The 27,979-nt window shown below is 63.0% G+C and overlaps 1 protein-coding gene across 1 annotated transcript; it reads right to left on the bottom strand.

Moving 5' to 3' along the window:
* Nucleotides 1–331: 331 nt before the first annotated feature.
* Nucleotides 332–27,979, bottom strand: ERBB3 (erb-b2 receptor tyrosine kinase 3). Its single transcript, XM_063182769.1, is given in 29 exon segments — nucleotides 332–2,042; nucleotides 4,198–4,459; nucleotides 5,296–5,367; nucleotides 6,843–7,010; nucleotides 8,070–8,167; nucleotides 8,824–8,970; nucleotides 9,995–10,070; nucleotides 11,221–11,376; nucleotides 13,127–13,312; nucleotides 14,381–14,479; nucleotides 15,419–15,538; nucleotides 16,223–16,364; nucleotides 16,925–16,978; nucleotides 17,618–17,772; nucleotides 17,861–17,954; nucleotides 18,817–18,851; nucleotides 18,853–18,950; nucleotides 20,339–20,538; nucleotides 22,112–22,202; nucleotides 22,279–22,352; nucleotides 22,455–22,575; nucleotides 22,652–22,765; nucleotides 22,865–23,006; nucleotides 24,113–24,231; nucleotides 24,369–24,434; nucleotides 25,060–25,147; nucleotides 25,150–25,193; nucleotides 26,876–27,062; nucleotides 27,827–27,979. Coding segments are annotated over 29 exon segments (3,807 nt in total). The 5' UTR covers nucleotides 27,908–27,979; the 3' UTR covers nucleotides 332–1,524.

Below are 27,979 nucleotides of genomic sequence, written 5' to 3'. Positions count from 1 at the left end.
CCGCCCCTGCGGACTGCAACTCCCGGCGTGCAGCGCGGCTCTCGCGAGAGGGGGTGGGGTGTGAGACCGGAAGCGGCGCGCGGGGGGTGATGGGGGATGTAGGCGGGAGGAGGGAACGGGAATTTCGGTACCGGGAGCGGTGGATCTCCCTTTCCCTCCGCTGTGGGGATCCCCGGCATGTTCCTGATCCAACCCGCAGACCCGCGACCCCCGCCCCACTCAGCCCCGTGACCCCCCCCCCCCGGTACCGGCACCGGTACCGGACCTTGGTCCCGGTTTCCTCTCCGATATCCCCCGCTCCGAACCCCCTAAGTCTCCCGCGACGTTTTTTATGGAAATTTCTTTATTTTCATTCATCCCGCGCGACCCCCGGGGCCGGGGGCGATCCCTGAGCGGGGGCTCCCCCTCCCCCAACCCGAAAAAACGGGGAAAAAAAAACCAAAAAAAGGAGAAATCCCCAAAAAAGGAGAAATCCCCCCAAAAAAGGGATCCCGGGGGTCCCCCAAACCTCAGGGACCCCCAAACCTTCACTCAGCAGGAGAACCTGAAAATAAAATGAGTCTGGGGTCCTCAAGAGACCCCAAATTCTCCCGGGGACCCCCCCAGATCCCGCATGAATTTGGGGAGCACCTTCAATGAGGGAGGAGGAGAAGGAAGGAAAAATGGGAGGAAGAGGAAGGAAAAAATGGGGAGGGGTCTCAAAGGGAAAAGATGGGGAGGGGTCTCCTGGAGGCCGTAAAAAAAGAAACAAACATTTTGGGGGGTCAAAAAAAGGGCAAAAAAATGAATCCCAGAGGACCCCAAACCTTCACTCAGCAGGGAACCCTGAAAATAAAATGAGTCTGGGGTCCTTAGAAATCCCACTCGGGGACCCCTTAAGGGACCCCAAATGAGGGAGGAGGAGGAGGAGGAAGGAAAAAATGGGGAGGGGAGGAAGGAAAAGATGGGAGGAAGAGAAAATAAAAATGGGGAGGGGTCTGCAGGGGGAAAACAGGGGAGGGGTCTCAAGGGGAAAACAGGGGAGGGGTCTCCTGGAGGGCGTAAAAAAAAACATTTTGGGGGTCAAAAAAAAAGGCAAAAAAAGGCAAAAAAGGGATCTCGGGGGTCCTCAGGGCAGTGGGGACACCCCCAAACCTTCACTCATACAATGAAAATAAAATGGGTCTGGGGTCCTTCAGAAATCCCACGCGGGGACCCCTGGGCTTCAAAGGGACCCCAAATTCTCCCAGGGGACCCCAGATTCTCCCAAGGACTCCCCCAGGGTTTTGGGGAGCACCTTCAGTAGGGGGAGGAGGAGGAAGGAAAAAAATGAGATGAAGAGAAAATAAAAACGGGGAGGGGTCTCAAGGGTAAAAATGGGGAGGGGCGTAAAAAATAAACATTTTGGGGGTCAAAAAAAAAGCAAAAAAAAAGGCAAAAAAAAGTCTCAGTGAGCCCCCCCCCCCCAAACCCTGTTGAGGGGGTGGGCAAGGGGGTCCTTCATATTCCCAGCGAGCCCCCCCCCAATTTGGGGAGGGGTCTCCGCTACGTCCGGCGCGCTTTGGCGAACAGGCGGCTGTGCCAGTAGTCGGGGTTGTCGAAGGCGCAGTCCGAGGCTTCCAAACTCCGCAGCGCCTTCATGGGGAGGGGGCGGCAGCGCGGCCGCGGCACCGCCTCCATCTCCTCGTAGCCTTCCTCGCCCTCCTCCTCCTCGCCCTCGAAGCGGGCGGGGGTCGCCGGAGCTGGGGAGGGGTCGCCGGGTCTCATCTCGGTGTAGCCGTGGTGGTGGCGGGGGAGGAGGGAGCGGCTGAGGCGCGGCTGTTTGTTCATGTACTCGTAATCTTCCTCCTCGCCCTCCTCGTCTTCCTCGGGGCGCTTTTGGGGCGGGGGTCTCTCGGGGGGGTCGCAGCCCCCCAGCTCCATGTATTCGTAGCCCAGCTCTTCCAGAGAGGCCGGGCGGGCTCGTGGGGGGCGGTTCATGTATTCGTACTCTTCATCGTCATCGTCGCCTTCCTCACCCTCCTCTTCCTCGCCCGGGGGCGGCGCCGGGCGCGCGGCGGGGTCTGAGGGGAGGGGGAGATACAGGTGAGGACCCCCCACCCCAAAAAAAAACCTCACGGGGGAGGATTTGAGGTGCTTTTTTTTATTTAGGATTTTAGGTCCTGAAATCGTAAATTTCCTAAAAGGAGAATCCCCTAAAGGAGCCCCCAAAGTGCAAAAATGGGGATGGAGCCCCCCAGAGACCCCCCCCAAATCCTGCGGGATGGGACCCCCACCCCAAAAATAGGGGATGGATCCCCACCCAAATCCTGTGGGATGGGACCCCCACCCCAAAAACAGCGAATGGACCCCCCCCCCCCAAACCCTGCAGGATGGGACCCCCGCCCCAAAAACAGCGAATGGACCCCCACCCCAAAAAACCTCACGGGGGAGGATTTGAGGTCCTTTTTTTATTTAGGATTTGAGGTCCTGAAATCGTAAATTTCCTAAAAGGAGAATCCCCTAAAGGAGCCCCCAAAGTGCAAAAATGGGGATGGAGCCCCCCAGAGACCCCCCCCCCCAAATCCTGCGGGATGGGACCCCCACCCCAAAAATAGGGGATGGACCACTCCTCCCAAACCCTGCAGGATGGGACCCCCACCCCAAAAATAGGGGATGGATCCCCCCCCAAATCCTGTGGGATGGGACCCCCACCCCAAAAACAGCGAATGGACCCCCCCCCCCAAACCCTGCAGGATGGGACCCCCGCCCCAAAAACAGCGAATGGACCCCCACCCCAAAAAACCTCACGGGGGAGGATTTGAGGTGCTTTTTTTTTTAGGATTTTAGGTCCTGAAATCGTAAATTTCCTAAAAGGAGAATCCCCTAAAGGAGCCCCCAAAGTGCAAAAATGGGGATGGAGCCCCCCAGAGGCGCAGGAGACCCCCCCCAAATCCTGCGGGATGGGACCCCCACCCCAAAAACAGGGAATGGACCACTCCCCCCAAACCCTGCAGGATGGGACCCCCACCCCAAAAATAGGGGATGGATCCCCCCCCAAACCCTGCAGGATGGGACCCCCACCCCAAAAATAGGGGATGGATCCCCCTCGACCCCCCAGGAGACCCCAAACCCTGTGGGATGGGGACCCCCACCCCAATCCAGTGGGACAGAGCCCCCCAATAAGGACCCCCATGAATGGGGGGGATCCCCAAATCCCGATCCATTCGGATGGGACCCCCCCCTGCAAGGACCCCCACAGACAAGGGGAGCCCCCAGACCCCATCCAAAGGGAGAGAACGGCCCCCCAAAAGGACGCCCATGGGCAGGGAGAGCCCCCAGCCCCATTCCAGCAGGATGGAGCCCCCTCCCCAAGACCCCCATGAGTGGGGCAGACCCCCCCCATCCCCATTCCAGCAGGATGGGACCCCCACAAAACCCCAAAACCCCACCCAATGAGACAGGACCCCCCCTCCCCAAGACCCCCATGAGTGGGGCAGACCCCCCCCATCCCCATCCCCGCAGGATGGGACCCCCACAAAACCCCAAAACCCGATCGAATGGGATGGGACCCCCCCCATGAGTGGGCCAGAGCCCCCCATCCCCATCCCCGCAGGATGGGACCCGCACGGACAGGGGGGAGCCCCCAGACCCAATCCAAAGGGACAAAACCCCCCCTCCCCAAGACCCCCATGAGTGGGGCAGACCCCCCCCATCCCCATCCCCGCAGGATGGGACCCCCACAAAACCCCAAAACCCCACTCAATGAGACAGGACCCCCCCTCCCCAAGACCCCCATGAGTGGGGCAGAGCCCCCCATCCCCATCCCCGTAGGATGGGACCCCCACAAACCCCAAAACCCGATCAAATGGGATGGGACCCCCCCATCCCCAAGACCCCCATGAGTGGGGCAGAGCCCCCCCCCATCCCCATCCCCGCAGGATGGGACCCCCACAAAGCCCCAAAACCCCACTCAATGAGACAGGACCCCCCCTCCCCAAGACCCCCATGAGTGGGGCAGACCCCCCCCATCCCCATTCCAGCAGGATGGGACCCCCACAAAACCCCAAAACCCGATCGAATGGGATGGGACCCCCCCATGAGTGGCGCAGACCCCCCCCATCCCCATCCCCGCAGGATGGGACCCCCACAAAACCCCAAAACCCCACTCAATGAGACAGGACCCCCCCTCCCCAAGACCCCCGTCCCCCTCCCCGCCGCCCCGAGCCCCCTCCTCACCTCTCGGGGCGCAGTTGGGGCTCACGTACCCGTTGGGATCCTCCTCGCTGCCCTCGGAGCCGGGCCCGGGCGGGGGCTGGGACAGGTACGCGCTGTCCCCGCCCCGCGAGCGGAGGCTGCGGCACAGGGACCCCCCCAGGGACCCCCCCGAGCCCCCCAGCCCCAGCTCCGAGGCGGCGCCGCGGCCCTCGGAGCACTCGGACACGGCGCGGCCCAGCGAGCCCTGCCGGGAGCGGGAGCGGCGCGGCCGCGGAGCCGCGGGCTGGGGACGGAGAGAGAGGAGGGGTCGGGGGGGAGACCCCGAAACTGGCCCGGGACCCCCCAAACCCGCCCCGGGACCCCAAACCTGCCCCGGGACCCCCCGGGCTGGGGACGGAGAGAGAGGAGGGGTCGGGGGGGAGACCCCGAAACTGCCCCGGGACCCCCCACACCCGCCCTGGGATCCCAAACCTGACCCGGGACCCCCCAAACCTGACCCGGGATCCCCCAAACCCGACCCAGGACCCCAAACCTGCCCCGGATCCCCCAAACCTGACCTGGGACCCCCCAAACCCGACCTGAGACCCCAAACCTGACCCGGGACCCCCCGGGCTGGGGACGGAGAGAGAGGAGGGGTCGGGGGGGGACCCCGAAACTGCCCCGGGACCCCCCACACCCGCCCTGGGATCCCAAACCTGACCCGGGACCCCAAACCCATCCTGAGACCCCAAATCTGCCCCGCGGCACCCCGGGCTGGGGATACAGGGGAGGGGTCGGTGGGGAGACCCCGAAACTGGCCCGGGACCCCAAAACCGACCCGGAACCCCAAACCTGCTCTGGGACCCCTCAGCATAGGAACAGTGGGGAGGGACAGACGGGGTCAGGGGGGACACTGGGAGTGAGCAGAGGACACCCCAAACCTGCCTCGGGACCCCCCAAACCTGCCCTGGGACCCCAAACCCAACCCAGGACCCCCCACCACGGGTACATCAGCAGTAGAGGGGGGGGCTCCCAATGAGACCCCAAGCCCAGAGCCCCCCAAAGCCCCCAGAGCCCCCCAGAGCCCCCAAAGCCCCCAGAGCCCCCCAGAGCCCCCCAGAGCCCCCCCAGCCCCGGTACCTGGCGGGCGCAGCCCAGGCCCGGCTGGTTCATGGGGATGTACCCGGCGGGGGCGCTCAGCAGGCTCGGGCTCTGCGGGGACACCGGGGATGGCACCGGGGATGGCACCGGGGGGACACCACGGGGACACCGAGGGGACACAGTGGGGACACCGGGGATGGCACCGGGGATGGCACCAGGGGGACACCACGGGGACACCGAGGGGACACAGTGGGGACACCGGGGATGGCACCGGGGATGGCACCGGGGGGACACCATGGGGACACCGAGGGGACACAGTGGGGACACAACAGGGACACGATGGGGACATGGCGGGGCTGGCACCGAGGGGACACGGTGGGGATACCGAGGGGACACCGAGGGGACACCGGGGATGGCACCGAGGGGACACCACGGGGACACTGAGGGGACATGGGGATACCAAGGGGACAGTGGGGCTGGCACTGAGGGGACATCCAGGGGACACCGAGGGGACACGATGGGGACACCACAGGGACACGGAGGGGACATGGCGGGGATGGCACCGAGGGGACACCACGGGGACACCAAGGGGACATAGGGATACTGAGGGGACACCGGGGGACACCGGGGATGGCACCGAGGGGACACCACGGGGACATGGGGGCTGGCACCAAGGGGACACTGAGGGGACACGGCAGGGACATGGGTACATGGGGGGGACACTGGGGCTGGCACTGAAGGGACATGGGGACACCAGAGGGACACCGTGGGGACATGGCAGGGACATGGGCAGCTGGCACTGAGGGGACACCACGGGGACACCAAGGAGACACCAAGGGGACACGGTGGGGACATCATGGGGACACGGCAGGGCTGGCACTGCAGGGACACCAAGGGGACACCAAGGGGACATGGGGATACAGGGACGCCATGGGGACACTGAGGGGACATTGGGGGCTGGCACTGAGGGGACACCGAGGGGGACACGGTGGGGACACCAAGGGGACACGGTGGGGACACCAGGGCCGGCACCGAGGGGACATTGAGGGGGACACCACAGGGACATGGCAGGGCTGGCACCCAGGTGACATCGTGGGGACACGGAGGGGACACGGGGGGGCTGGCACCGAGGAGACATGGAGGGGGACGCCGAGGGGACACCGTGGGGACATGGCAGGGTTGGCACCGCGGGAACACAGTGGGGACATTGTGGGGACACCGCGAGGACATGGCGGGGACACGGGGGGCTGACACCGAGGGGACACCACGGGGACACAGCGGGGACACCACAGGGACACAGGGGGCTGACACCGAGGGGACACCACGGGGACACCGAGGAGACACCGAGGGGACACCGAGAAGACACCAAAGGGACACAGTGGGGACATCAAGGGGGCACAGTGGGGACACCACTGAGGGGACATTGGGGGCTGGCACTGAGGGGACACCGAGGAGACACCAAGGGGACACCGAGGGGACACCACGGGGACACCGCCAATGGTGACACCCCCAATCCCCGTAATCCCCCAAATCCCCCCAAATCCTCCCCAATTCCCCCCCGATCGCCCCCAGCCCGGGGGTCCCACCCTGGCGCAGCCGCCGCGGGGGCGCTGCGGGCCGGGGCCGAGGCCGAAGGTCCCGTCCAGCTCCTCCTCCTCCTCCTCCTCCTCCTCCTCCAGCTCCAGCGTCTCCACCTCGTCCAGCTCCTTCTCGCTCAGCGCGGGGGGCTCGCCGGGGGGCGCGGCCCCGCTCTCCTGATGGGGAGGGGTCCCAGGTCAGGATTGGGGGGTTTGGGGAGGGGGGGGTCTGGCAGGGATTTTGGGGGGTTTTGGGGGGCATTTGGGGGGGTCTGGGGGGGGGGGGTCTATGGGGGGGTTTGGGTGCTCGCCTTGGTCATCGTCAGGCTTGGAGGTTTTGGGGGGTCTGGGGGGGTTTGGGGGCTCACCTTGGTCACCAGGTATGGGGGCAATGGGTCAGCCTTGGGGGTTTTGGGGTCTGGGGGGGATTTGGGGGGTCTGGGGGGGGTCTATGGGGGGTCTGGGGGCTCCCCTTGGTCACCAGGTATGGGGGCAATGGGTCAACCTTGGGGGTTTTGGGGTCTGGGGGGGATTTGGGGGGTCTGGGGGGGTTTGGGGGCTCCCCTTGGTCACCAGGTATGGGGGCAATGGGTCAACCTTGGGGGTTTTGGGGTCTGGGGGGGATTTGGGGGGTCTGGGGGGGTCTATGGGGGGTCTGGGGGCTCCCCTTGGTCACCAGGTATGGGGGCAATGGGTCAGCCTTGGGGGTTTTGGGGTCTGGGGGGGATTTGGGGGGTCTGGGGGGGTCTATGGAGGGTTTGGGAGCTCGCCTTGGTCATCGTCAGGCTTGGAGGTTTTGGGGGGTCTGGGGGGGTCTGGGCGGGTCTGGGGGCTCACCTTGGTCACCAGGTATGGGGGCAATGGGTCAGGGATGGGGGGTCTAGGGCATTTTGGGGGGTCTGGGGGGTAAGGCGGGGTTTGGGGGGGTTTGGGGGGGTTTGGGGGCTCACCTTGGTCACCAGGTATAGGGAAAATGGGTCAGCCTTGGGGGTTTTGGGGTCTGGGGGGAGATTTGGGGGGTCTGGGGGGGTTTGGGGGCTCACTTTGGTCACCAGGTATGGGTGGGGGGGGCTCCCAGGTCAGGGTTGAGAAATTTGGGGGGTCTAAGAGGGTCTGGGGGTGTTTGGGGGGGTGTTTGGGGTCTCACCTTGATGACCAGGTAGCGCGGGGGGTCCCGGGGGAGTTTTGGGGGGTCTGAGAGGGTCTGGGGGTGTTTGGGGGGTTTTGGGGTCTCACCTTGATGACCAGGTAGCGCGGGGGGTCCCGGGCCATGCGGGTGAACTCGTTGGCCAGTTCCTTGAAGGTGGGACGGATGTTCTCATCGATCATCCAGCCTGGGGACGGGGACGGGGACACGGTCACAGGGTGGGGACGGGGACACGGTCACAGGGTGGGGATGGGGACAGGGTCACAGGGTGGGGACGGGGACAGGGACACCAGGGTGGGGATGGGGACAGGGACACCAGGGTGGGGACGGGGACAGGGACACCAGGGTGGGGACACAGCCACAGGGTGGGGACACTGCCAGGACACAGCCTGGGACAGGGCCACGGGCTGGGGACAGGAGCACGGCGTGGGGACACGGTCCTGGGGGTGGGGACACTGCCAGGACACGGCTCTGGGGATGGGGACAGGGGTGGGGACAGCAGCAGGACCCTGAAAGCCCAGTGCCAGCCCTGGTGCCACCCTGGTGAACGCTCTGGGGACAGTCCTGGTGCCACCCCAGCGCCCCCGTCCCCGCTCACATTTCACCACGACCGTGTAGACGTCGACGGCGCAGATCCGTGCCAGCCCTGGTGCCATCGTTGTGGCAGCCCCGGTGCCACCCCAGTGCCACCCCAGTGCCACCCCGGTGCCACCTGTCCCCGCTCACATTTCACCATGACCATGTAGACGTCGACGGCGCAGATCCGTGCCAGCCCTGGTGCCATCGTTGTGGCAGCCCCAGTGCCACCCCAGTGCCACCCTGGTGCCACCCGTCCCCGCTCACATTTCACCATGACCATGTAGACGTCGATGGTGCAGATCTGGGGCTGCGAGAGCCGCTCGCCCTTCTCCAGCAGGTCGGGAACCTCGGCCAGGCGGATCCCGGCGTAGGGCTCGGCCCCGAAGGTCATCATCTCCCACAGTGTCACCCCTGGGGACAGCGGGGACAGTGAGGGACAGCAGGGACAGCCTGTGAGCCGTGGGGACAGCAGGGGACAGCTGGGCACCGTGAGGGACAGCAGGGACACCGGGACACTTCAGCCATGTGTATCCCGGCATGGGGCTCGGCTCCAAATGTCACCATCTCCCACAGTGTCACCCCTGGGGACAGCAGGGACAGCAGGGGACAGTTATGAGCCACAGGGGACACTGGGGACAGCCTGTGAGCCATAGGGACAGCAAGGGACCGCTGGGGACAGTGAGGGACAGCAGGGACACCGGGCCACCTCAGCCAGGCGGATGCTGGCGTAGGGCTCGGCCCCCAAATGTCATCATCTCCCACAGTGTCACCCCTGGGGACAGCAGGGACAGTGAGGGACAGCAGGGACAGCCTGTGAGCCATGGGGACACCGGGGACACTGGGGACAGTGAGGGACAGGGGGACAGTCCGGCCAGGCGGATGCCGGCGTAGGGCTCGGCCCCAAATGTCACCATCTCCCACAGCGTCACCCCTGGGGACACCGAGGGGACAGCTGTGAGCATTGGGGACACTGAGGGACAGCTGTGAGCCATGGGGACACTGAGGGACACTGAGGGACAGCTGTGGGCCATGGGGACAGCCCGTGAGCCACAGAGACACCAGGGACAGCAGGGACAGCAGGGACAGCAGGGACAGCCCGGCCAGGCGGATCCCGGCGTAGGGCTCGGCCCCCAAATGTCATCATCTCCCACAGTGTCACCCCCGGGGACAACAGGGACAGCAGGGGACAGTTATGAGCCACAGGGGACACTGGGGACAGCCTGTGAGCCATGGGGACAGCAGGGCACAGTGAGGGACAGCAGGGACACCGGGCCACCTCAGCCAGGCAGATCCCGGCATGGAGCTCGGCTCCAAATGTCACCATCTCCCACAGTGTCACCCCTGGGGACACTGAGGGGACACCGGGGGACAGTGAGGGACAGCAGGGGACATCAAGGACAGCAGGGGACACCAGAGGACAGCAGTGCCAGCTCACCGTAGCTCCAGACGTCGCTCTGGTGCGTGTACTTGCCGAAGTGAATGCTCTCCAGCGCCATCCACTTGATGGGAGTCTGCGGGACAGGAGGGGACACCGTGGGGACAATGAGGGGACACCGTGGGGACAATGAGGGGACACCATGGGGGCAATGAGGGGACACTGTGGTGACACCGTGGGGACAATGTGGGGACACCATGGGGGCACCATGGGGACACATGGGGGCAATGGGGGGACACTGTGGGGACACCGTGGGGACAATGTGGGGACACCATGGGGGCACCATGGGGACACATGGGGGCAATGAGGGGACACTGTGGGGACACCGTGGGGACAATGTGGGGACACCATGGGGACATGGGGACAATGAGGGGACACCATGGGGGCACCATGAGGACACACGGGGGCAATGGGGGGACACCACGGGGACAGTGGGAGGACACCGTGGGGACAGTGGGGGGACACCGTGGGGACATGGGCACAACGGTGTCAGGGGGGATCCCAGGGGTACGGAGCGGGTGACACAGATGGCATCTGGGGGTGACATGGGTGTCATTTGGGGCTGACATGGGTGTCATTTGGGGCGACAGGATGGCATTTGGGGTGTCCCAGATTGGGTGTCACCGATGCCATTGGGTGTGACACCAGTCCCATTTGGGGATGACACTGACGGCATTTGGGGTGTCCCAGAGCGGGTGACAGGGATGGCATTTGGGGGCGACAGGATGGCATTGGGGGGCGACAGGATGGCATTGGGGGGCGACACCGATATCATTTGGGGGACAGGATGGCATTTGGGGTGTCCCAGAGTGGGTGACACCGATGCCATTTGAGGTGACACCAATGCCATTTGGGGATGACACCGATGGCATTTGAGGCGTCCCAGAGCAGGTGACATGGATGGCATTTGGGGTGTCACACCCATGCCATTTGGGTGCCATTTGAGGTGACACTGGTGCCATTTGGGGTTCCCACCGATGCCCTTTGGGGGTGACAGCAATGCCATTGGGGGGTGACACGGGTGCCATTGGGTGTCACACCAATGCCATTGGGTGTCACACCGATGCCATTGGGTGTCACACCGATGCCACCGAGGGCGTCCCAGAGTGGGTGACACCGGCGCCATTTGGGTGCCATTTGAGGTGACACCAACGCCGTTGGGGGGTGACATGGGTGCCATTGGGGTCCCACCGCTGCCTCTCGGGGGTCGCAGCCCCCAGCCCCACCTTGAGCTCGTTGTAGAAGTATTTCTTGTCATCGGGGTAGAGCAGGTCGGCGATGCCGAAATCGGCCACCTGCGCCTGGCTGGGCGACTTGAGCAGCACGTTCCGGGCAGCCAGGTTCCTGTGCACCATGCGGTGCTCCTCCAAGTAGTACATGCCCTGAAAATGGTGAGAAAGATTAATTTTTAATATTTATTTATTTATTGTATTTATTAAATGTATATAATATTGGTTATATATTGTATATTGTATAATATACAATATGACCGCCAGGTTCCTGTGCACCATGCGGTGCTCCTCCAGGTAGTACATGCCCTGAAAACAGCCCTGAAAATTGTGAGAAAGGTTATCTTAAAATATTTATTTATTTATTTGTTCATTTATTTATTTATCGTATTTATTAAATGTATATAATATTGGTTATATATTGTATAATGTATAATATACAATACAACCGCCAGGTTCCTGTGCACCATGCGGTGCTCCTCCAGGTAGTACATGCCCTGAAAACGGGGAGAAAGATTAATTTTTAATATTTATTTATTTATTTATTTATTTATTTATTTATTACATGTATATAATATTGGTTATATATTGTATAATGTACAATATACAATATAACCGCCAGGTTCCTGTGCACCATGTGGTGCTCCTCCAGGTAGTACATGCCCTGAAAATTGTGGGAAGGTTTAATTTAGGCTTATTTTTTAATATATTTGTTGTTTATTTAAAATATTTAATATATGTGTATAATATTGGTTATATATTGTATAATGTATAATGTATAATGTATAATGTATAATGTATAATGTATAACGTATAACGTATAACGTATAATGTATAATGTAACAGCCAGGTTCCTGTGCACCATGCGGTGCTCCTCCAGGTAGTACATGCCCTGAAAACGGGGAGAAAGCTTAAATTTTAATATATTTGTTATTTATTGATTGATTTATTTAATGCATTTAATATATGGGTATAATATTTGTTATATATTGGATTATATAGAATATAACCGCCAGGTTTCCGTGCACCATGCGGTGCTCCTCCAGGTACTACATGCCCTGAAAATGGGGGAAAGTTTAATTTTTTATAATATTTGTTATTTATTTACTGAATATATTCATTATATGTATCTAATATTAGTTATATATTATATAATCTATAGTATATACTACCCATGCAGTGCTCCTCCAGGTAGCACATACCCTGAAAATGGGGGGAAAGCTTAATTTTTCTCCCTCTCAGCTTTTAGGACCAAAGGAATGAGCAGGAACCACCCCAAAACCTTCACCCTCAATTTTTCGGATGGAAGGAACATGCAGGAACCACCCCAAACCCTTTCACTGTGTCTGACTCTCAGTTTTTAGGACTCAGGAATGCACAGGAACCCCCCCCCAAACCCTTCACCATATGTGAATTCTCAGGTTTTAGGACTGAAGGAATCAGCAGGAACCACCCCAAACCCTTCACCCCGTGTGACCCCTCAGTCTTTAGGACACAGGAAGGCACAGAACCACCCCAAACCCTTCACCCCCAGTTTTTAAGACTCAGGAAGGCTCAGACACCACCCCAAACCCTTCACCCTCTCAATTTTTAGGTCACAGGAATGCACAGGAACCCCCCCCAAACCCTTCACCCCATGTGAACCCTCAGTTTTTAGGACTCAGAAAGGTGCAGGAGCCCCCAAACCCTTCACCCTCACTTTTTAGGATGGTAGGAACATACAGGAACCACCCCAGACCCTTCACCCTCTCAGCTTTTAGGACCAAAGGCATGCGCAGGAACCACCCCAAACCCTTCACCCTTGTGTAACCCCTCATTTTTTTAGGACTCGGGAAGGCTCAGGAACCACCCCAAACCCTTCACCCCCTCATTTTTTACGCCTCAGCAGCCCGTGGGCACTGACCTTGGCCACCTGCACGCACCAGTTGAGCAGCAGCTGGGGGCTGATGGCGCCGCGGTTCTTGCGCACGTAGTCGAGCAGCGAGCCCAGCGGCAGCAGCTGCGTCACCAGCTGCAGCTGCGGGCCCGGGCAGATCCCCAGCAGCCGCACGATGTACGAGTGGTCCAGGCTGCCGATGGCCAGCATGTGCTGGGGGGGGCACAGGGTCAGCACCCCAGAGTGCGCCCGGGGCACCCCTGGATCCGGGGAGATACCTGGGGCACGCCCAGAGCACCCCCAGAACATCCTTGGCTTCAGGGGGACACCCAGAGCACACCCAGGGCACATTGGAGTGTCTTCAGAGCACCCCCAGAGTGTCCCCAGAGCACCCCAGATCCAGGGGTACATGCAGAGCACCCCCAGAGTGTCCCCGGGGCACCCCAGATCCAGGGGTACATGCAGAGCACCCCCAGAGTGTCCCCGGGGCACCCCAGATCCAGGGGGACACCCAGAGCACCCCCAGAGTGTCCCCAAAGTGTCCCTGGGGCACCTCCAGATACAGAGGGACACCCAGAGCACTCTCAGAGCACCCCCAGAGTGTCCCCAGGGCACCTCCAGATCCAGAGGGACACCCAGAGCATCCCCAGAGTGTCCCCAAAGTGTCCCTGGGTTGCCCCGGATCCAGGGGGACACCCAGAGCATCCCCAGAGTGTCCCTGGAGTGTCCCCAGGGCACCCCCAGATCCAGAGGGACACCCAGAGCATCCCCAGAGTGTCCCCAAAGTGTCCCTGGGTTGCCCCGGATCCAGGGGGACACCCAGAGCATCCCCAGAGTGTCCCTGGAGTGTCCCCAGGGCACCCCCAGATCCAGAGGGACACCTGGGCCATCCCCAGAGTGTCCCCGGAGCACCCCCCAGAGTGTCCCCAAATTCCCTCAGCTTCAGGGGGACACCTGGGGGCACCCCCAGAGTGTCCCTGGGTTGCCCCAGATCCAGGGGGACACCCAGAGCACCCCCTGCGTGTCCCCAAATCCCCCTGGCTGCAGGGGGACACCCAGAACCCCTCCCCTGGCCCCAGAGGGGACCCCTGGAGCACCCCCACACCCACCCCTGGCTCCAGGGGGACACCCAGAGCACCCCCAGAGTGGTCCTGGAGCACCCCCAGAACCCCCCTGGCCACAGAGGAGACCCCTGGAACCCCCCCAGAGGAGGCCTGGAGCATCCCCAGACCCCCCAGGCCCAGGGGACCCCCAAATGCCCCCAGCGCCCCCCACACTCACGTCGGTGACGGCGTGGAAGGATTGCTGCCCGCTGCAGTCCTGGATCACCTTGATGCTCACCGGGATCTTGATGGAATCCCCGTCCGGGATCCAGATCCCCTGCGGGGTCGGTGGGATTTATGGGATTGGTGGGATTGGTGGGATTTGGGATGGGATTAATGGGATTTGGGATGGGATGGATGGGATGGGATTGATGAGATTGAAGGGATCAATGGGATCTATGGGATTTATGGGATGGGATTTATAGGATTTATGGGATTTATGGGACTGGGATGGGATGGGATCAATGGGATGGGATCAATGGGACGGGATCAATAGGATGGGATGGGATGGGATGGGATGGGATGGGATGGGATGGGATGGGATGGGATAGATGGGATGGGATGGGATGGGATGGGATGGGATTGATGGGATCAATGGGATGGATCAATGGGATCAATGGGATGGGATCAATGGGATGGAATTGATGGGATCAATGGGATTGATGGGATGGGATGGGATCGATGGGATGGATCAATGGGGTGGGATGTAGGGGATCAATGGGATGGGATCAATAGGATGGGATGGGATGGGATGGGATGGGATGGGATGGGATGGGATGGGATGGGATGGGATGGGATGGGATGGGATGGGATGGGATGGGATGGGATGGGATGGGATGGGATGGGATGAGATGGGATGGATGGGATCAATGGGGTGGGATTGATGGGATCAATGGGATTGATGGGATCAATGGGATGGAATTGATGGGATCAATGGGATCGATGGGATGGGATGGGATCAATAGGATGGATCAATGGGGTGGGATTGATAGGATGGGATCAATGGGGTGGGATTGATGGGATGGATCAGTGGGGTGGGATTGATGGGATGGGATCAATGGGGTGGGATTGATGGGATGGATCAGTGGGGTGGGATTGATGGGATGGGATCAATGGGGTGGGATTGATGGGATGGATCAGTGGGGTGGGATTGATGGGATGGGATCAATGGGGTGGGATTGATGGGATGGCCCTCAGCCCCCTCCCCGCACCCCACCTTGTGCACGGTGCCGAAGACGCCGGAGCCCAGCACCTTGAGGCGCTTCAGCTCCGACTCCTTGAAGATCCGAGCCAGGACCTTGTTGGCTTTCTCACTGGGGTCCAGCGGCTCCAGGCTCTGCGGGGACACGGCGTGACAATGGGGACAGGGACAGGGACACGGCATGGGAACAGGGACAGGGATGGGGACAGGATGGGGACACGGCGTGACAACAGGAATGGGGACAGAGACATGGGGACAGGGACATGGTGTGGGAATGGGGACAGGGACAGGAACACGGCATGGCAACGGGCACGGGGACAGGGACATGGGGACAGGGACAGGGACACAGTGTGTGACTGAGGATAGGGATTGGGGACAGGATGGGGACACGGCGTGGCAATGGGGATGGGGACACAGCGTGAGAACAGGGACAGGGTATGGGAATGGGATGGGGACGGGTACAAGGTGTGGCAATGGGATGGAGACAGGGACACGGCGTGGGAATTGGATTGGGACGGGATGGGGAGAAGATGGGGACACTATGTGGCAATGGGGACAGGGACGGGGAAGGGATGGGGACAAGGGGGACATGGGATGGGGACATGGGATGGGGACAGGGACAGGGACAGGGACAGAAGCACAGCAGGATGAGGGTGGAGAGCGACTGGGATGGAAGCAGAGCTGGGGCTGGACGGGAACGTGGCGGGCAAGGACCGGACGCAGAACCCGGGACACCGCCCCCTCCCCGCCGCTCCGGGGCCGTTCCCGGTGCCGTTCCCGGTGCCGTTTCCGGTACCGTCCCGGTGTCCCGGCGCTGACCTCGCCCCGCTCCAGGTAGCGCCGCATCGCCCGTTTCTTCTGGATCTTCTTGCCCCGCCAGTAGAGCAGCGCCAGCAGCACCAGCGAGCACGAGAGGAAAACGGCGCCGACCACCATGACCGCGATCAGCGTCGGGGCCCGCCTGCGGCACCGGGAACCGGGAACGGGAACGGGATGGGGACGGGAAAAGGGAAAGGGAACGGGAACGGGGAGGGGAACGGGAATGGGAGTGGGAACGGGGAGGGGAACGGGAACAGAAACGGGAAAGGGAAGGGAAAGGGGAACGGAGTGGGAACGGGAAGGGGAAGGGGAACGGGAAGGGGAAGGGGAACGGGGTGGGAACGGGAACAGGGACGGGAACGGGAACGGGAATGGGGTGGGGATAGGGACGGGAACGGGAACGGAAAAGGGAAAGGGAACGGGGATGGGGACATGAACGGGGACATGAACGGGAACGGAAATGGAAGCGGGAACGGGGACGGGAACGGGAATGGGAACGGGAACGGGAAAGGAAGCGGGAACGGGGACGGGAACGGGGACGGGAACGGGAACGGGAACGGGATGGAGATGGGGATGGGAACGGCAACGGGGCACAGGGAAAAGCACATGTTAGGGTCCCCGCAGCCCCTCGGGGTGCCTGTAGCCCCCTGGGATGTCCCCGCAGCCCCTTCCCCCGAGACGCCCCCGACCTCCCCTCTGTACCTGGACACGGGCAGGGGGTCCCCCAGGCAGTCCCGCAGCAGCGGCCCCACACACCTGTGGGGAGGGAGATGGGGGTCACCCGTGAGAGACCCCCCCAGCAGAGACCCCAGTCCCCAAAATGGCACCAGTGAGGTCCCGACTCCCCAAATCCTGCCCTAAGTGATGACCCAGGACACCCAACCTGTCCCCAGTGATAACCCAGGACCCTCACCCTGCTCCCCAAAGAGGATTTGGGACCCCCACCCTGCCCTCCATGGGGTCCCAGTGGGGTCCTGAGCCCCCCCAACCTGCCCGGGGCCCCCAAGGAGGCTCCCCAAAGAGCTTTTGGGACACCCACCCTGCCCCAAATGATGCCCCAGGACCCCCACCCTGCTCCCAGTGATGCCCCAGGACCCTCACCCTGCTCACAAAGTGGTTTTGAGACCCCCCACCCTCCTCCCAAAGTGATTTTGGGCTCCCCACCATCCTGCCCCAAAGAGGATTTGGGAACCCCACCCTGCCTCAAATGATACCCCAGGACCCCCACGCTGCCCCCAAAGACCCTTTGAGCCCCCACCCTGCCCTGCACGGCGCCCCCTGAACCTCCCCCATTCCCCAGTGGCTTCCGGACCCCCAAACCCCCCCAGACGCCCCCAGACCCCCCCAGTCCCTCTCTCCCCGATCCCCCCCGGACCCCCCGGAGCCCGCGCCCACCCCCGCGTGCAGTTCTCGTGGCAGGGCCGGCACTCGCGGCTCCCGTCGGGGAATTTGTAGATGGGGCCGCGCTCGCCCAGGACCCCGTCGGGACATCGCTCCACGCAGTGCGGCCCGTCGCGATAGTGGGCGCAGCGCGTGCAGGTGTCGGCGCCCTGCAGGGGGGGTGGTGACAGTGTGGGGACGCCGTGGGGACACCGTGGGGACACCGGGGACACGGCGGGGGACGCGGGCGGGCCGTACCGAGCCGTTGCAGGTGGCGCCGCCGCCGTCGATGCGCTCGCACTCCGGGTGGCACTCGGTGCATTCGCCGCCCTGCGAGAACTCCCGAGGGTCCCTGAGGGGCACAGCGGGGTGGCACTGCGTCACCCTGGGGTGACAGCGACATATCGGGCGTGACAGGGCCACCCCCCGGTCCGCACCAGCGCCCAGCCCGCCCTGGGAGCCCCTTTGTTCCCCATATCCCCCCCGTGCCCTTCCGTGCCCCCCGTGCCCCCCGAGCCCCCCCATGTTCCCTCCGTGCCCTCTTGTCCCTTTATTTTGTCCCTCATGTCCCCCCCATGCCCTCCATGTCCCCCCTTGTCCCCTTTGCTCCTCATGCCCCCCTTGGCTTCCGTGCCCCCCATACCCCCTCATGCCCCCCCATGTCCCCTGTGCCCCCTGTGCCCCTCTTTTCCCCATTTGTCCCCCGTGCCCCCCGTGCCCCCCTTGTCCCCCCTGTCACTTTGCCCCTCATGCCCCCCTTGCCTCCTGTGCCCCCATGCCCCCCATAACCCCCTTGTCCCCCTGTGCCCCATGTGCTCTCCATGCCCCCCCGTGCCCCTTGAGCCCCTGGTGCCCCCCCAAGCCCTCAGTGCCCCCCATGCCCCCCAAGCCCTCAGTGTCCCCCATGCCCCTCTTGTCTCCATTCCCCTCATGCCCCCCGTTCTCCCCTTGTCCCCCATGCCCCTGGTGCCCCCCCACACCTCCCTTTTCCCCTTTGTTCCCCCATGCCCCCTGTGCCCGCCATGCCCCGTGCCCCAGGTTTTCCTGTGCTCCTCGTGCCCCCTGTGCCCTCCATACCTCCCATGTCCTCTGTGCCCCCTTTGCCCTCCACGCTCCCCACGCCCCCCATGTCCCCCTTTCCCTCCATGCCCCCTGTGCGCCCCCAGTGCCCTCCATGTCCCCCGGTGCCCCCCGGTGCCCCGGTGCCCGCTGACCCCTCGGTGAAGCGGCAGGTGGGCACGCAGACGCCCCCTCCTGCTGTAGAAGCGGCAGGACAGGCACTGGCCGGGCCCGGGGCCCCAGCAGCCCTCGGCCGAGCACAGCGGGTCGCACACCTTGCCCTCTTGCTCTGGGGGGACACGGCAGGGGCTGGGGTCACACAGGGGGGCACCCAGGGCACGGCAGGGGCTGGGGTCACACAGGGGGGCAGGGACAGGGGGCACCCAGGGCACGGCGGGGCTGGGGTCACACAGCGGGCACCCAGGGCACGGCGGGGCTGGGGTCACACAGGGGGGGCAGGGACAGGGGGCACCCAGGGCACGGTAGGGCTGGGGTCACACAGGGGCTGGGGGCACCCACTGGACAAGGGACAGGGGGTGGGGTCACCCATGGGGGCCAGAGTGCGGCTGAGGGGCCCCTCAATCTCGGGGGGCTCTGAGTGGGGCTGGGGGTCACCTCCCCATGGGCTCAATGTGGGTCTGGGGGTTTCCACGATTCAGAGGGACAAAGGGGGCTCAGGGCAGGGTGTGGCGGTCAGGGAGGGGTCTGGGGGCCCCCTGAGGGGTCGCAGGGGGGTCTCGGAGTCTGTGTGAGGGGTTGGGGTTCAGGGCAGGATCTGGGGGTCCCGGTGTCCCCTCCCTTATGGGACAGACCGGGGGTCTCAGTTTGGGCTCTGGGTGTCCCACGGGGTCCTGGGGGGGGGTCCCTGTGTTCCCTCCCCTGTGGGACAGGCAGGGGATCCCTGGAGGGGTCTGGGTGTCCCCGAGGGGTCCCAGGGGGGGTCGCAGGATCTGTGCGAGGAATGGGGTTCAGTTCAGTGCAGGATCTGGGGGTCCCACGCCCCCTCCCTGCAGAAGGCATTGGGGTTCAGTTTGGGGTCTGGGGGTCCCCTCGGTGTCCCACGGGGGTCCCACGCCCCCTCCCTGCTGAAGGCATTGGGGTTCAGTGTGACATCTGGGGGTCCCTGTGTCCCCTCCCCTATGGACAAACCGGGGGTCTCAGTTTCGGGGTCTGGGGGTCCCTGTGTCCCCTCCCCTATGGGACAGACCGAGGGTCTCATTTTCGGTTTGGGGGTCCCGTCGGGGGTCCCACGCCCCCTCCCTGTGTAAGGGATTGGGGTTCAGTGTGAGATCTGGGGGTCCTGGTTGTCCCTTTCCCTATGGGATGGATGAGGGGTCTCAGTTCAGGGTCTGGGGGGGTCCCTGTGTCCCCTCCCCTATGGGATGGACGAGGGGTCTCAGTTTGGGCTCTGGGTGTCCCCACGGGGTCCTGGGGGGGGTCCCTGTGTCCCCTCCCCTATGGGACAGACCGGGGGTCTCAGTTTCGGGTCTGGGGGTCCCTGTGTCCCCTCCCCTATGGGACAGACCGGGGGTCTCAGTTTCGGGTCTGGGTGCCCCCTTGGGTCCCCTCCCCTACAGGACGGACCGGGGGTCTCTGTCTCGGGTCTGGGCGTCCCCTCGGGGCTCCCGCGGGGGTCCCACGCCCCCTCCCCAGCCCAGCCCAGCCCAGCCCACGCACGGCACTTGCTGCGGGGCCGGTTGTTGCGGATGTCGAGGTCGGCGCGGCTGCGGCTGAGCGCGGCCCAGTGCACGGTGTGCAGGAAGCAGAGCCGCCGGTTCTCCGTGATGTACACGCGGCCCGCGCTCACCTCGCGCAGCGAGCGCAGCCCCAGCGACGTCACGTTCTCGTTCTTCATGATCAGCAGCGAGAAACCGCGGCTGGGGGGCAGGGACACCGGGATTGGGGGGTACGGGGGGGTACGGGGGGCTGCGGGAGATGGGGAGGGGTCCGGGAGTCGGGGAACGAACCGGGGAGGAGGGAGGGACACCGGGATTGGGGGGTACGGGGGGGGTACGGGGGGCTGCGGGAGATGGGGAGGGGTCCGGGAGTCGGGGAATGAACCGGGGATGAGGGAGGGACACCGGGATTGGGGGGTACGGGGGGGCTGCGGGAGATGGGGGGTCCGGAATTGGGGGGATGAACCGTGGCTGGAGGGGAGGGATACCGGGATTTGGGGGCTGGGGGGTACGGAGGGGGCTACGGGAGATGGGGGGTGCGGGAGTCGGGGAACGAACCGGGATGAGGGAGGGACACCGGGATTGGGGGGTACGGGGGACGTACGGGGGGCTACGGGAACTGGGGAGGGGTCCAGGAGTCGGGGAATGAACCGTGGCTGGAGGGGAGGGACACCGGGATTGGGGGGCTGGGGGGTACGGGGGGGCTACGGGAGATGAGATGGGGGGGTTCGGGAATTGGGGGTGGGGTCTGGGAGTCGGGGAACGAACCGGGGACGAGGGAGGGACACCGGGATTGGGGGGTACGGGGTGGGGCTGCGGGAGATGGGGGGGGGTCCGGGAGCTGCTCCGGGAGTCAGGGAATGAACCGGGGATGAGGGGATGCTCCGGGACCTGGGGGGGCTCTGGGAGCTTGGGGGGCTCCGGGGATGCTCCGGGAGCCGGGAGGATGAACCGGGAACTGGGGAGGATGAACTGGGAGCAGGGGGAAGAACCGGGACCCGGGAATGAACCGGGAGCCGCTCCAGGAGCCGGGGGATGAAGCGGGGACCGGGAGGATGAACCGGGAGCGAGGGGAAGTTCCGAGAACCGCTCCGGGAGCCGGGGGATGAACAGGGTACCGGGAAATGAACCGGGAGCCGCTCCGGGAGCCCGGGGGATGAACCGGGAGGGTGCCCGGGGGAGGCTCCGAGGAGAAGGGGACGCCCCCGGACGCTCCGGGAGCGGGGAGGACGCGCTGGGAGGCGGCAAATAATCAAATAATTCAGGGGTCGGGGATGCCGGGGAATGCAGGAATTAGAGAAAACAGGGAATTCAGGGATTGGGGGAAAGGGGGAATTCAGGGATTTGGGAAAACAGGGAATTCGGGGATCGGGAATGCAGGAATTGGGGAAAAACGGGGAATTCGGGGATTGGGAAAATGGGGAATTCAGGGATTTGGGATGCCGGGGAATGTAGGATTTGGGAAAACAGGGAATTCGGGGATTGGGAATGCAGGAATTGGGGGAAAAGGGGAATTCGGGGATCGGGAATGGTGGGGGATTCAGGAACTGGGGAAAACGGGGAATTCAGGAATTGTGGAAACCAGGGAATTCAGGGATCGGGAATGCAGGAATTGGGGAAAAACGGGGAATTCAGGGATTGGGAAAATGGGAATTCAGGGATCAGGGATGCAGGAATTGGGGAAAAACGGGGAATTCAGGGATTGGGAAAATGGGGAATTCATGGATCGGGGATGCCGGGAGGAGCACGGGACACGCGGCAGGGGCCTCCTCACTTGTACAGGCTCCGTCCCCCGATGGTCTCGAGGTTGGAGAAGACGCTGAAGTTGTGCATGTGCTTGGGCCAGGACTGGATGTTCAGGTACCCTGCGGGCACGCCGGGCTCTCAGGGGGGTTCTGGGCGGTCCCGGGGGGTCCCAGCGCCCCCAGCCCCTCTCCTCACCCGTGATCTCCCGCACTGTCCGGAACACGTTCAGCTTCTCGGGGTCCAGCGCTGAGATGTTGCGCCAGGGGTCCCTGTGGGGCCAGAGGAGGGGTCAGCGGGGCTGGGGCAGGGGGGGCTGCACCCCTTAAAACCCCCTCTGAACGCCCCCCCAAATCCCAAATTCCATCCCTCACCCCTCCAGGCCCGTGATGAGGAAGTCGAGGTTGCCCAGGATCTTGGTGCAGTTGATGAAGGTGTCGATGTTGCTGGAATCCACGGTTTGGTATTTGCTGCCGGCGCCGGTGCCCTCGCAGGCTGTGAGGGGTGGGGAGGGGTCAGGGGGGGGTCTCAGAGACCCCAGACCCCTCCCCAGACCCCCCCTATTTCCTACCCTTGGGGCACAGCCCCGCGCAGGGCTCGCAGATCTTCAGCCCGTTCTTCTCCACCTCCATCTTGTCGTTGGGGCAGGCGCGCACGCACGAGCTCTGATCCACCACGAAGTTATCTGGGCAAAAAGGGGGGGACAGGGACACCCCGGGGGTCACCCAAAGGAGCCCCCCCCAAAGGCGGGTGACCCCCCCCGGAGCCCCCCGGGCGCACTCACGGGGGCACTGGCGCACGCAGACCCCCCCGTACTGGTACTTGGTGTCGGGGTTGGGCTCCAGCTGGAAGGTGAGCTTGTTGTAGATCAGGGGCTGCGGGCACAGCGGCACGCACGAGCCGCTGTCGTTGAAGTGGCGGCAGGCCTGCGGACGGACAGACGGACAGATGGACATGGGGTGGACAGATGGACACGTGGGTATGGGACGGACACACGGACAGGGGATGGATATGGGGATGGATGCGGGGATGGGCACAGAGGGATGCACGAGCCGCTGTCGTTGGAAGTGGCGGCAGGCCTGCGGACGGACAGACGGACACGAGATGGATGGATGGACACAGGATGGACAGATGGATGGATGGACATGGGATGGGCACAGCGGGACACATGAGCCGCTGTCGTTGAAGTGGCGGCAGGCCTGCGGACGGGCAGACGGACAGATGGACACGGGGTGGACAGATGGACACGTGGGTATGGGACGGACAAACAGACAGGGGATGGATATGGGGATGGGCACAGAGGAACGCGTGAGGATGGACACAGGGTAGACACAGCCACAGACATGGGAATGGACAGATGGACAGATGGACACAGGGTGGATGGATGGGCAGATGGACAGGGGATGGACACAGCCAAGGACACGGGGATGGATGGACGGATGGATGGACGGATGGATGGATGGACACAGAGGTGGGTGGATGGAGGGCTGGACAGACAAACAGACAGACAGACAGACAGAGAGACGTACGAAAGCAGTCTGTCCGCAGGGGCCCGGTGCACACACAGACAGACACACAGACAGACAGACACACAGACACACAGACAGACGGATGGAGGGACGTACGAAGCAGTCCGTCCGCAGGGGCCCGGTGCACACACACAGACACACAGACACACAGACAGACAGACAGACGGACGGACAGACAGACGTACGAAGCAGTCTGTCCGCAGGGGCCCCGGTGCACACAGACAGACACACAGACAGACGGATGGAGGGACGTACGAAGCAGTCTGTCCGCAGGGGCCCAGTGCACACAGACAGACACACAGACAGACAGACAGACACACAGGCACACACAGACACACAGACACACAGACAGACGGACGGACGGACAGGCAGACGTACGAAGCAGTCTGTCCGCAGGGGCCCGGTGCACACACACACAGACACACAGACAGACAGACAGACAGACACACAGGCACACACAGACACACAGACAGACAGACGGACGGACGGACAGGCAGACGTACGAAGCAGTCCGTCCGCAGGGGCCCGGTGCAGCCGCCCGCGCACTCCTCGTGGCAGCACTCGTTGGGCGCGCGGCCGAAGCAGCGCCCGTTGCACTGCGGGGCGCAGATGGTCTTGGTCACTGCGGGGACACCGGGGGGGGTCACCCGGGGGGGTCCGGCCCACCCCCAAAATCCCCCGGTACCACCCCTGAGTCCCCCCCGGTACCCCCGGTACCCCCAAAATCCCCCGGTCCCCCCCCGGTCCCCCCGGTCTCACGTTTCTGGCAGTCGTCGGGGCCCGGCCCCCAGCAGTGACCGCCACAGCTCTCGTGGCACGGGGGACCTGGGGGACAGAGCCGGCAGCGGGGTCATGACAGGGGACCCCAAATACAGGGAGACCCCACAGGGACCCCAAATACAGAGAGACCCCACAGAGACCCCCCCCCCCAAATACAGGGAGACACCACAGGGACCCCAAAGAGACACCAAAGTGACACCACAGGGACCCAGAGACGGGGTGATCGCAAACCAAACGGTGACCCCAAAGGGACTCCAAAGGGACTCCAAAGCCAGGGGGTCACCCCAAACCCAGGTGTCACCCCCAAAGTGACCCTAAACTCAGGGGTGACCCCAAAGGGACCTCAAACCCAGGGAAGACCCAAAACCCAGGAGTGACCCCAAAGCCACCCCAAAGTCACTCCAAACCCAGGGGTCACCCTGCAGTCCCCTCAACCCCAGGGGTGACCCCAAAGCCACCCCAAAGTGACCCCAAAGCCAGGGATGACCCTGAAGCCACCCCGACCCCAGGGGTGACCCCAAAGTGACCGCAAACTCAGAGGCGATCCCAAAATGACCCCAGTCAACCCCAGGATGACTCCAAAGCCACCCCACCCCAGGAGTGACCCCAAGCCCAGGGTGACCCCACAGCCCCCCGGGTGTCCCCGTTGTCCCCCCGTCCCCTCACGCACAGGCGCGGCACGTTGTCCCTCACGAGAGCGGCTCCAGCCGAGTGTCCCTCATGATGTCCCTCCACTCCACGGTGTCTCACGTGGCACAGCTGCCTGCGCGTTCTTCTCGATGTACACCCCCCCGCCGCCAGGATCTCTGGGGACACGGGGTGACAAAGGGGTGACAGGGGGGTGACAAGGGGGACAGACACCCCCAGACCCGCTTGGCAGCACAGGGAGGGGACAGGGACCTTGGGGACTGTCCCTGCTCCAAGGGACACAGGGGTAGCAGTGGGGTGGGGACTCAGAGGGCACAGAGGGGTGGCAGTGTCCCCCAGCCCCACAATGTCCCCTCTCTGTGCCAGTCCTGTGGGTGTCCTCAGCCTTTCCGCAGTGTGTCCAACCCACCATGGTGTACCCCAAACCTCCATAATGTCCCTAACCCACCACCATGTCCCCAACACACCGTGATGTCCCCAACCCCACAGCGTCCTCAACCTCGCGATGTCCCCAATCCTCCATGATGTCCCCAACCCCTTGCGATGTCCCCATCCCCATGGTGTCCTCAACCCCATAATATCCCCAGCCCACCACGGTGTCCCCAACCCTCCATAATGTCCCCAACTCCATGGTGTCCCCATCTCCTCACAATGCCCCCAGCCCACCATGATGTCCCGAAGCCCACAGTGTCCTCAACCTCATGATGTCCCCAACCCTCCATGGTGTCCCCAACCCTCTGTGATGTCCCCAGTCCCCTGCAATGTCCCTGACCACCCACGATGTCCTCAACCTCATGATGTCCCCAACCCACCATGGTTTCTCCAACCCTCCATGATGTCCCCCCACCCCATGGTGTTCTCAACCTCACCATGTCCCCAGTTCCTCCACAATGTCCCCATTCCCGCGTTGTCCCCAACCCCACAGTGTCCCCAACCTCACAATGTCCCCATCCCACCACGATGTCCCCAACCCCCACAATGTCCCCAACCCCCACAATGTCCCCAACCCACCATGGTTTTCCAACCCTCCATGATGTCCCCAACCCCCACAATGTCCCCCAACCCACCATGGTTTCTCCAACCCACCATGGTTTCTCCAACCCTCCATGATGTCCCCAACCCCACGGTGTCCCCAACCCCACAATGTCCCCATCCCACCACGATGTCCCCAGCCCCCACAATGTCCCCATCCCACCACAATGTCCCCAACCCACCATGGTTTCTCCAACCCTCCATGATGTCCCCAACCCCATGGTGTCCCCAACCCCACAACATCCCCATCCCACCACGATGTCCCCAACCCCACAATGTCCCCATTCCCACCACGATGTCCCCAGCCCCCACAATGTCCCCATCCCACCACAATGTCCCCAACCCCCACAATGTCCCCAACCCACCATGGTTTCTCCAACCCTCCATGATGTCCCCAACCCCATGGTGTCCCCAACCCCACAACATCCCCATCCCACCACGATGTCCCCAACCCCACAATGTCCCCAACCCCACAATGTCCCCAACCCCCACAATGTCCCAGCCCACCATGGTTTCTCCAACCCTCCATGATGTCCCCAACCCCATGGTGTCCCCAACCCCACAATGTCCCCATCCCACCACGATGTCCCCAACCCCCACAATGTCCCCAACCCCCACGATGTCCCCAACCCACCATGGTTTTCCAACCCTCCATGATGTCCCCAACCCCCACAATGTCCCCAACCCACCATGGTTTCTCCAACCCACCATGGTTTCTCCAACCCTCCATGGTGTCCCCCAACCCCACAACGTCCCCATCCCACCACGATGTCCCCGCCCCGCGCTGTCCCCTCTCGGTGCCGCACCCGTGAGCTGGTTGAGGCCGAGCTGGCGCAGGGCGTGCGTGGTGTTGGGGTTGTAGTTGAGCAGCACGAAGAGGGCGAACTTGTCCTCGTAGAACTGCGTGCCGCGGATCACGCGCAGGTTCTGCAGCGGCAGCGCCGCAAACACGTTCATGGCGATCAGGATGTAGCCGGTCACCTCCCGGATGGTCTGCGGGGGACAGGGGTCACTGGTGGCCTTGGTGGCATGCCGTGGGGGCTGTGAACCACCAAAGTGGCCGTGTCCTCCCCTTGGTGGCCACTGTCCTCCTTGATGGCCGCATGGTGGACGTGTGACCTCTAAACTGGCCACGTCCTCCTTTTGATAGCCATGGTCCCCATGGTGGACATGTCACCCCTTCAATGGTCATGTCCTCCTTTTAATGGCCACAATCCCCCTTGATGGTCCCCTTCAGGATCACTATGGTGGCTCTGAACCTCCAAAGTGGCCATGTCCTCCTCTTGATGGCCATGGTCACTGTGGTGGAAATGTGACCTCCAAACTGGCCATGTCCTGCACAACGGTGGCCATAGCTGTGATCCCCATGACCATGACCTTCAAATTGGCCACGTCCTCCTTTTGATGGCCACTGTCCCCATGGTGGACATGTCACCCCCTCAATGGTCATGTCCTCCCCTTGGTGGCCATGATCACCATGGTGGCCATGTCACCTCCAAACTGGCCATGTCCTACACCTGGTGGCCATGGCCATGGTCCCCATAGTGGCTGGCAACCAGTCTGTGACCAGTTTGGAACCTCCAAGCTGGCCATGTCCTTCCCTCGATGACCATGGTCCCCCTTGATGTCCACTGTCCCCACGGTGGACATGTGACCCCCCAAACCGGCCGTGTCCTCCCCGGGTGACAGCAGCAATGTCCCCCATGACGTCCCTGTCCCCGTCCCCCTCAGTGTCCCCTCAGCGTCCCCGGGGTCACCTGGAGGAAGGAGAGGTCCTGCGTGTGGTCGATGAGGACGATCTCCAGGTTGCCCATGACGATCTCGCAGTTGTTGTACATCTTGTGCAGGGTCTGGTACTGGTGCTGCGCGTCGCCGGTCACGCTCAGCCCGTTCAGCGTCCCCGCGCACAC

This window comes from Melospiza melodia, unplaced genomic scaffold (assembly GCF_035770615.1).
Source record: "Melospiza melodia melodia isolate bMelMel2 unplaced genomic scaffold, bMelMel2.pri scaffold_319, whole genome shotgun sequence".
Classification (NCBI taxonomy): Eukaryota; Metazoa; Chordata; class Aves; order Passeriformes; family Passerellidae; genus Melospiza; species Melospiza melodia.
This window is presented reverse-complemented; position numbering and strand designations above follow the sequence as displayed.